We start from the raw sequence: 10,297 nt of genomic DNA, 5'->3' as shown, positions 1-10,297 counted from the left end.
ACGGAAAAAGCCGGCCAGACCTATTATTAGCTTTCATTAGTGTTACTGAAGATTAGAAAATGACATCTCTACAAAATCATACACCCAGCTGCCATCGGGTATAGGAGCCTCACTTTAATGGTAGTGTGAAGGATCCCATAAATCTTAAGGGTGGCCCCAATAAAGCCTCCACACACACACACCCCCACACACACATCTCTGCTTTTGGTCACTTCTGCTCCTTATTTGGCCTTTTGGATGCCACTAACTGTCCCCCTTTGAAAAAAATAAACAAACGGTCTAATAGCATCTTAAAGACTAACAAAACATGTAGATGGTATCATGAGCTTTCAAGGGCACAACCCACTTCTTCCAATGACAGGAGTATTGGAAGTCCAGATACAAGAATAAATAAAGGAAGAAGGGAGAGAAGGAAAAAAATGAGAGGGAAGAAAAAAAGAGACAGTGAGTAGATAAGCTTCAGAGGAATAGCGGAGTTAAGTCTGTAACAGGAAAAACTAAAAAAACAACAAATAGTGTAATAGCACCTTAAAAGACTAAATAGTTACAAGAGGCTGATAAGACCCATTAGTTTGTACAGTACTTGGAAAGGAAGATGACTAACACCAGATTCTACAGACATAAAAAACCATCATCACCTTCATTGGTTGAACTTAAAAACAACAAATAGTCTTAGTCTATAAAGTGCTAACAAAACATGTAGATAGTATCATGAGCTTGCATAGGTACAGCCCACTTCTTCAGATGACTGTGGTACCTCTGTGTCTTCGTACCTCAGTACCTTCAGTGGTCTGGACTGTCAGTGTCAGGGTCGTCTGGTCAGGGTCGTCCTGGCGCGCTCCTGACAGGACCTCTTCTGCGTTGGTGATGATAAACTTTCGGCTGCGTGCGTAACAATTGGTACTCCCTTTATCTAGAGCGTTAGACCCCGTGCACTTGGGTCAACACAGATCTCTGAGAGGCCCAGGGAACGACAGATGCAGGCAAGGTTTACAATCAATCGAGCAGGTTTATTTGTCAAATGCAAAGCTCTACAGCTACGTCTAGACTGGCACGATTTTCCGCAAATGCTTTTAACGGAAAAGTTTTTCTGTTAAAAGCATTTGCAGAAAAGAGCGTGTAGATTGGCACGGACGCTTTTGCGCAAAAGCACTTTTTGCAGAAAAGCGTCCGTGCCAATCTAGACGCGGTTTTGCGCACGAAAGCCCCGATCGCCATTTTCGCCATCAGGGTTTTTTTGCGCAAAACACTTTTTAGCTGTCTACACTGGCCCTCTTGTGCAAATACATTTTTCCCTAACGGGAGAAGCATAGTATTTGCGCAAGAACACTGACAATCTTACATTAGATCGTCAGTGTTCTTGCACAAATTCAAGCAGCCAGTGTAGACAGCTGGCAAGTTTTTCCACAAAAGCAGCTGCTTTTGCGGAAAAAATTGCCAGTCTAGACGCAGCCTACCAGTTGGTAACAGAGATCAGTACAATGTTACACCACTGGGCACTATGGCCCACGTTGACAAGGTACCAACACCAGGCAGGCCTATTGCCATATATCAGATATTAACCGCAGTTATTCAAAGTTAAGCTACTGTGCACTCTGTAAGTTTAGGCAATGACACCTGCTGTTCAGGTGCCTAGTGCGCCCCCTCCCCCCAAGTTCAGCCGGAGAGCACCCTCTGCGGTGTCCTTTTATAGACAGGTATAAACAACTTACAACATTTCTTTACGTACTGGTTACCACACTCTGTTGCCTAGATACCACCCCTCACCTTACGGAAGGGGGGCTTACTTACTATCCTTCATGCTGTCAATTCTGACCTGGTCCTGAACCTAGGTCGATATGTGCATTAGTTTTTAGGGAGTTTTTGTACCAGGACATTCCTTAAGATGTTCCGTTACTCCCTTTTGGTTTACAGTCTGTTCTTGGTGCAGCCCTGTGACCTAACTTACACAATTACACAGTTATCAGTATCTAAGTTACTGAACTAAAGTCTTGCTCACTAGATTGCAGGCCTGTTGCTGTTTTCATGTTACAGACCTTAGGCCTGCTGACTCCATGTTACTGCCCCTCAACTTACTACAATGACCATCTGAAGAAGTGGGCTGTGCCCCTGAAAGCTCATGATACCGTCTACATGTTTTGTTAGTCTCTAAAGTGCTAAGACCATTTGTTGTTTTTTAAGTTTATCCTGTACAGACTAACTTGGCTATCCCCTGAAGCTTCTTCATTGGTTGGTTAGTTAAGTCATTAAGATGCGGAAGATAATGTTCAAGCCATCTGACATCCCTGGATCATACTCTTGGCATAAGAATTAAACTTGTAAATGAAGTTAAGTTCCAACCCTTCTCTGTCTATTTGGCTTGTGGAACTGATTTGAAACAAAATGGCAACTTGGAGATCCATTAATGAGTGTCCAGGAAGATTAAAGTGTTCTCCAACAAGTTTCTGTGTATTGCCTTTTTGGATATCTGATTTGTGTCTATTAATTCTTTTCCATAGAGACTGTCCAGTTTGGCCAATAAATATTGCAATGGAGCATTTCTGTCCCCCTTTGGTCTGGACTGTATCCATTAGTGTCAACCTGCTAACAAATGCAACCTGTACCAAAGGAGCAGGTAAAACAAACTGTCAGGAACAGTATAGAGGCAGGTATTTGATCCTGCCACAAGTGCAGGGGACTTGACTGGACTCAATGACCTCTCAAGGTTGCTTCCAATTCTAGTATTTGATAGCCAATTAGATGTGAGGTAGCAGGAAATGTGATAGCTCTTGGTTTTACAAAGGCCTCTGGCAGGCCCCACATAACATTGTCATAAGCAAGCCAGGAAAACACAGGCTAAATGGAAATAGTATACGGAGTGTTTATGAGAGAGAGAAAAAAACACACTCAAAGCACAATTATCAAAGGTTTGCTGTCAAAGTGGAAGAATATACCTAGCGGGGTCCTTACAGGAGCCAGTCCTGCATCCAGTACTATTCAATATTTTCATCAATGACTTGGATAATGGAGTGGAGAGTAGGAGTATAAAATTTGCAAATGGCATCATGCTGCTGGAGCTGCAGTTCCTGTCAGCAACTTAGGCAACATCTACACTGCCGGTTTTGCCAGCAGTGAGTATGTAAATGAGCACATTCCAGTGTCTCATTTGCAGAATTTATGCAAGGCGTTTTTGCACAAAGGGTTTTTGTGGGGGAAAAAAAGTAGTATGGACATTTTCTTTTCGCACAAAAACCCATTTTCCCGCCAGATAAGTAAACCTCATTTTTTTGGGGCATAAGGATATGGTGGGAAAAGGTGTTTTTGTGCAAAAAGAATACATCCACACTACTTTTTTCCCCACAAAAACCCTTTGTGCAAAAACACCTTGAATAAATTATGCAAATGAGGTGCAACAATATACTAATCCATGCCTCATTTGCATACTCACTGCCAGCAAAAATGGCAGTGTAGACATAGCCTTAAAGAGTTTGGGGCTCCAGCCACTGCCACGGAAGCAGTGGTAGTGGCTTTAAATCCTAGGCCCTTTTAAATTGAAGGGCACTGGGGCAGCTTCCCCCTTTGCCCTCCCCTGTTGGCAGCCCTGTGCAGTAATGGTGAGGCCTCAGCTGGAGTATTGTGTCCAATTGTGTCCTCCAATTTAGGAAAGATGTGGACAAACAAGAGGACGTTTAGAGGATAACAACACAAATGATAAAAGATTTAGGAATACAAACCTATGAGGAAAGGTTAAAATAATATGACCATATTTTATCTTGAAAAAACTGAGAGGGGACCGGACAACACACTTCAAATTTGTTAAGGGCTGTCCAAATTTAAGGATCATGATTAGTTGCTCTGTGTCCACTAAATGTAGGATAAGAAGCAATGGGCTTAATCTGCAGTAATAAAGATTTAGATTAGCTATTAATTAAATCTAACCATGTAGTTAAATTCTGGGACAGGCTTCCAAGGGAGGTTAAGCATTCCCTCCATTGCAAGTTTTTGAAAACAGTGAGGCCAAATATCTATCAGGTATAGGCTAAGTTTACTTGCCTGCCACAGCACAGGAGACTGAAGTTGTGGACTACGAAATGTAGGACTGGAAGGGACCTCTATGATTCTATTTATTAACTCCCAAGATTAATGTTAATATTGGGAGCAATAGTTTAATTGTTGTCATAATTAATTATTGTTTTAATCAAGAATGGCACTTAGTGTTCTTCCAAAACAGAATAAGGGCATAAAGAATTGTAAATATAAATCAATTCAACAGGGTGAGGCTGATAACTGCCACTGCACAAAGTGCCACCATCCCCCCTTGTTTATGTAATCCAACCACAGAAATAGCAGATCCATGATTATTTTGACAAGTTAAAAGCAGTGTAAGAAGAGTTTTAGGATTCAACAAGGAATATTTAAGAATAATGCTAGAAGTAATCACCAACATAATCCTTTGAATTTATAAATGAAGTTTATTATGTAGGACAGTGTCAAAGATCTCCCCTTTTCAAAGGAAAAAAGAGAAGGGGTAGCTATCAGCTAACATTAGAACAATACACTAGATACATTTCTCCAATAAACCTGAAATATCTTTGGCCCTGATCCTGCAGAGAGCTCTGCAAAGATGGATCCTTGCACCTGAGTGGAGGCTCAGGGCCTTTACTAATAGTTCAAGAAGAAGGCTAAGCTGTGTACATAAGTTTTAAACAAACAATGAATGATGAAAAAGTACCAGAAAGAAATGTTTATATAGCATTAATAAAATATCCAACTTGGAGAGCAGAGATTTGTACAATTATTTCCTTTAAATAAAAAGCCTACTCAGAATCCAGAACTGGGGAAGAGAAAACATTCATTTAGTCCAGCTAACTTTGGGAATGTCATAATGTTCAGTCAGAGCATCCAAGTGTCTGTTGAAATCCTAAGAGGAAAAAAAAAGTAGGCTATAATACGGACATACCTGACCTTACTATTTCTTTCACTATGTTTATACTTTGCAATTCCAGATCAAACCAGTAGTACAACTGGTACAGTGATAGAAATGTAGCCGTGTTAGTCTGGTGTAGCTGAAACAAAATACAGGATAGTCCTGTATACAATTGGTACCGTATCTGGTCTGCCAATACCAGATAAAAATGGCCTGACTGGGTCAGCGCAATGGTCAATTTCGCCCAGCATTGTGCTTCAGCAATGGCCAATTTCAAGTGCTTCAGAGGGAACGAACAAATTGCTTGAGAGAAAGGGGCAAGATTCCAGAACTCAGACTCAGGGAAGCGACACATGACGACGGGAGGGAAGTCCCGGGAGGGAATAAGCCAACACACACAGCCCCTTACCTCCACTCTCTGTTTATGAGTTTTGGAGGCTTTCTTCAGGATCCTCTCCATTTGCTGAAAATGGAACAGACACAGTGAGACCTTCCTTTGGCAGCCGGGAACATACCACGCGCAGCCCACCCTCCGCGGGGGGGGGGGGGCTTTGCCTTGGGGCACCCTAGGAAAGCGCATCTCGGCGACCCCCCCGCCCCGCCCCGCCCCCAGGAGGAGCTGCCCCCCTCCTACTCTTTTCTCCTGCGTCTTCTCATAGGCCAGCTGCGCCGGGGTCCGCTTGTCCAGCGCCCGCTTCTTCTCCTCCTCCTGCTTCTTGCTGCTCACGATCTGCTCGCGGATCTTGCTTTTGTCCTTCGCCTTCTTCTTCCTGGAGCAACACAGAGCGGGCGGCGTGAGGGGCGAGGGGCGAGGGGCGAGGGGCCGCCCCCCCGCCCCCGGACCGCCGCCGCCCCCGCCCCCCCGGGCCCCCGCCCCCGGACCGCCGCCCGCTCACCGCTTCCCCAGCGCCGGGGCCGCCCCGCTACCCTTCAGCCGCAGCTGCCCGCGCTGGACGCTCTCGTACTCCGCCATCGCGCGCCGGCCGCGCTCACAGCGCTTCCGGGTCAGGTCGCGTGGGCGGGGCCTCCTGAGGCGGGGCGGGGCCACAGGCGCGGGTGGGGGCGAGGCTCTAAGCCTCGTGCGCAGCGCACGGTGCGCAGCCCCCCCTCTGCCCCCGCTTCAGGGAGCCGGCCTCGGGCGCCCCCTACAGAGCGCGGGCAGCGTTGTGGGGATCCTGGCCCCGCCCCCATGCGATGAGCCGGGGGGGGGGCGTGTTGCTCTCCGGTGGTGCCAGTCCCGGTGCCGTGCGGTGCAGGGGCTGCGCTTCCTTCCCCCGGGGCTCCCCCTCCGCCCCATAGGACTGGAACTAGGGCTGTGTGTGGAGGGGGGTTGCTACAGCCAGCGCCAGCCGGCTCTAGGGTTTTTGCCGCCCCAAGCAAAACTTTTTTGGCCGCTTTTTTTGTTGGCTTTTACACGTTTGCACTTTGCAGTGGTTTGGTTTGGTTTTGTTTTGTTTAAAATTGAAAAAAAAAATGAAAACAGAAAATGTGTAGTTCGTGAATAAAACAATTCCCTACTCGTGTACTTATTTAATTTTAACAAATCACAATTACCAACAATTTGGATAGAAATGTAGCCGTGTGAGTCTGGTGTAACTGAAACAAAAAACAGGACTATGTAGCACTTTAAAGACTAATAAACAATTTCGGTGCAACTATACATTGTAATGAAAAACGTTAGTGTCTTCTGGTGTGCCCAGTTTCTCATGAATTAAAAGAATTTATATGAATTGAATTTTTCTGGTTTTTATACTTCTGTAGCCTCAGGAGCGGCCCTAGGCGAGCTGCCAGCAACAGGCGTCCTAGGCGAAACGCGCGATCACCGTGTGATTGGCACCCACACCTCCAAAGCCCTCAATGGCCATTTATCTTGGTGCCCTAGGTGACCGCCTAGGTCGCCAGTATTGACGGGCCGCCACTCCGTAGCCTTTCAATAATTGTGTAAAATCGAAATTTTTTGCAACGGTACTTTCAATTGAAATTAATGCGAGTCCTGACAAACGATTTTGAGTCATGGTGAGCTACAGGCATAATCTCAGATACTGACCAACAACCATGGCACCGGGCTAGTCCACTGCCCCCAGCCCTCCCCTATGTACTCTTGCATGTACAAGAGCAGGGCCCGTTCCTTCTGGTTCAGAATCACTTGTCTTCTCCTGGCCAATGCAGTGCTGTCCCAGCATCGAAATTGTTTGGCAGCTCTGGCTATCCTTAGCCTCATTATGCTTGTCCCTTAGGGCCAGGCAGATATTTCTCAAGCGCCATCCTTCCATTTGGTCTGGACAGTTGTCACGTCTCACTCGTGTTGCAAATCTCACAATCCTTTGGTGTTTCTTAAAGCTCCAGATGCTGGAGTCAGGAAGTAACATTTTAAGTAAGTTTCTAGCCCTGATGGTTGCCTGGAAAAATATAACAGATTCTAATAGGTCAGAAACCAAAGGCAAATAAGAAAAAAATAACTACCCCAAACTGAGTATATTTTTTTCAAAATCTCATGATTTTTGTGGCCTGACTCATGACTGTGGAATGCTTAAGTTTGACAATACTTTGAAAGGCACTAATAATATAAAGATGGTGGGACCCTGGTTGGCCGGAGCAGCCCCATAGCACCACGCCGCAGGACCCCAGCTGGCCAGAGCAGCCCCCGCCTGCTGTTTGGACCCTGGTTAACCAGTTAAACCATTAAAATTATATTATTTAACCTCTTAACTTTTTAAAGCAGGTATTTACATCCCTAATCTGCATACAATCTATTTTTGGGCCTGAATACCACCTGTTCTTCTCGAAGCTTTGCATCCATGGCTTCTTTCATCCTGTGTAGTGTCACACTGCAGAAGATTCAGGAACATATAGAAATCAAAGATATAGGGTACCAGAAAAAAACCCAATAAATTTCAATTCAAATGTAATCTCAGAGCTAACAGACGGCCGTGAGAGCTGGAGATCTTCTCATACATTAGACAGAAAAATAGATGCCTTTGAAAATAAGCACTTTAAAGACTAACAAGATGGTTTATTAGATGATGAGCTTTCGTGGGCCAGACCCACTTCCTCAGATCAAATAGTGGAAGAAAATAGTCACAACCATACATACCAAAGGATACAATTTAAAAAAATGAACACATATGAAAAGGACAAATCAAATTTCAGAACAGAAGGGGGATGTGGGAGGGGGAGGGGAAGGTAAATGTCTGTGAGCTAATGGTATTAGAGGTGATAATTGGGGAGGCTATCTTTGTAATGGGTAAGATAGCTAGAGTCTTTGTTGAGCCCCCCACGTAGAGTGTCGAATTTTAGCATGAATGACAGTTCAGAGGATTCCCTTTCAAGTGCATATTTAAAAGGCTTCTGAAGCAGGATGCAGGTAATTAAGTCGTTGAGACAGTGTCCTTTCTGGTTGAAATGGCAAGAAACTGTTTTTTCTTTGTGATCCTGTCTAATATCTGTTTTGTGGGCATTGATCCTTTGGCGAAGATGTCTCAGACACTACATAGTCCTATATTTTGTTTCAGCGACACCAGACTAACACGGCTACATTTCTATCACTATTTGAAAATCAGTGCTTTTATGATCCTGGGCTTTGACTGAAAAAAAGTTTATCACCAAGAGCTCAGGGAAGCCACCTACCTCATCCATCAGTAGCTCATTTCTGCTAGAATCAGAAGGCAGCATTGCACAGGGGACCACAAAGATGAGTTTGAGAGAGGAAGAGGGAGAGTACTGACCTTGGGGTGAGTGGGTTTGCTTCACAGTTTTTCTTTCTCTTTCAGGTTATTTCAGTTTCTGGATCAGTTGGGATTGTGTGTCTGGGGACTCTTTGAGCCATTGTTTCCTGGACCATCCTTGATCATCTTTCCTAAGCTTCAGTCAGCCTAATGGTCACCTCCTCTTGTGTGATTAATGAGGGGGTAAAGGCTTACCCTAGCGAGAAGACTTGACAACCACACACATGTAGGTTGAAAGGACATGAGCAAGCATTCAGAGAAGCTATCCTGCATTAGAGGACTTCTGTCACACCACCGGATATGACTCTGTGGCTACATCTACACTGCAGGTATTTGTTGGCAGAGAGTTGCGCTGTCATTTGCATATCTCGGCCGGTTTTTGCGCAAAAACAAGCAGTGTAGACGGGTCCGTTTTGCACCAAAAACCGCCTTTTGCTCAAGATCCTTATACCTCCTTTTTTGAAGCCTAAGGGATCTTGTGCAAAAGGGTTTTTTTGGTGCAAAATGGGCCGGTCTACACTGCTTGTTTTTGAACAAAAACCTCTTGCACAAAAAGCATTGGCAGAGATATGCAAATGACAGTGGGACAAATGCTAATGTGCACTTAATTAGCATACTCTCTGCTGGCAAATACCTGCAGTGTAGACCTAGCCCATCACAGGGAGGACACTGGCTGCTGGTTACTTCCAGCAGCAGACAGTGCTGTACGCCTACTTCCAACCTGCCTACTATGGTGATGGAGAACCATTACGCTGCCCTGGCGATGAGGAATTACTTAAGGTGGAGGAACAATAGCCATGTACCCCTATGGCTGTGAAGTTTGCAGCCACCTCACCCAGGGGGAAACTCAGAATTGTGGCAGCAAGGGAGGTTTAGGCTAGACATTAAGAAAAACTTCCTAACTGAGAGTGGTTAAGCACTGGAATAGATTGCCTAGGGAGGTTATGAATTCTTCATCACAGGGGATTTTCAAGAGCAGGTTAGATAAACATCTGTCAGGGCTGGTCTAGCTAATACTTAGTCCAGCTGTGAGTACAGTGGACAGGGATAGATGGTCCCGTCCAGTTCTGTGAGTCTGTGATTTTTGGATCATGTACTGCAAACGCTGACACAGACTCACACGTGAAGGTGTCAAGTGGAAACCAACCGGTATGAGAAATGAGCATGCATCAGAGAAACCTTAGCAGGGAGGGCTGAATAGTCAATCCCCAAACCATGGAGCAGCCCAGGCCATCCCTAACAGGGCATGGGGCTCAGGACAACCCCCCCCATCCTCCACCCCAGACCTTGCCCGCATCCACCTCTTCCTGCCCTTTTCTGTCCCTGCCCCATTTGACTCCTTCCCCAAACTTCCACCCCTTCTCCACCTCTGTTCTGCCTCTTCTCACCCTTGCCCTGCCCCCATTCTGCCTCTTCTCGAGTGATGCCAGGAGCAAGTGGAGTGGAGCAGGGACAGTCATGCTGCCATCAGCCCTGGCGTCACCCAAGACCTGTATGTATGTCCCCTGAAGTACGGGACATCCCGAAGTGTGGGCCCTGGGTGATTGTCCTGAACCATCGTATGGATAGCTCTGGAAGCAGCAGCACACGACAGAGAGGAATGATTTCTCCATTAAGTGCCAACGCTGGCATGGGATGGACGTTAAAAAATGAGGAAGAGCTTAAA

At 45.6% G+C, this 10,297-nt stretch overlaps 1 protein-coding gene across 1 annotated transcript; it reads right to left on the bottom strand.

Moving 5' to 3' along the window:
- Positions 1 to 4,431: 4,431 nt before the first annotated feature.
- FAM32A (family with sequence similarity 32 member A) lies at positions 4,432 to 5,961 on the bottom strand. The gene is made up of 4 exons (XM_075903379.2): positions 5,803 to 5,961; positions 5,541 to 5,676; positions 5,316 to 5,369; positions 4,432 to 4,900 (listed from the first exon to the last, which is right to left on the bottom strand). The coding sequence occupies exons 1-4, from the start codon at positions 5,877 to 5,879 to the stop codon at positions 4,832 to 4,834; spliced, it is 336 nt and encodes a 111-aa protein (XP_075759494.2). The 5' UTR covers positions 5,880 to 5,961; the 3' UTR covers positions 4,432 to 4,831.
- Positions 5,962 to 10,297: the final 4,336 nt, after the last annotated feature.

Source organism: Pelodiscus sinensis, chromosome 32 (genome assembly GCF_052426305.1).
Source record: "Pelodiscus sinensis isolate ZL-2025 chromosome 32, ASM5242630v1, whole genome shotgun sequence".
Classification (NCBI taxonomy): domain Eukaryota; kingdom Metazoa; phylum Chordata; order Testudines; family Trionychidae; genus Pelodiscus; species Pelodiscus sinensis.
This window is presented reverse-complemented; position numbering and strand designations above follow the sequence as displayed.

Bases quoted from the DNA above. Each gene is read 5' to 3' on its own strand.
- FAM32A (XM_075903379.2), bottom strand. From the start codon at position 5,879: ATGGCGGAGTACGAGAGCGTCCAGCGCGGGCAGCTGCGGCTGAAGGGT. The intron at 5,677-5,802 runs GTGAGCGGGCGG...GTGTTGCTCCAG, and splicing joins GCCCCGGCGCTGGGGAAGCG to GAAGAAGAAGGCGAAGGACA. The intron at 5,370-5,540 runs GTAGGAGGGGGG...TTCCATTTTCAG, and splicing joins AGAAGACGCAGGAGAAAAGA to CAAATGGAGAGGATCCTGAA.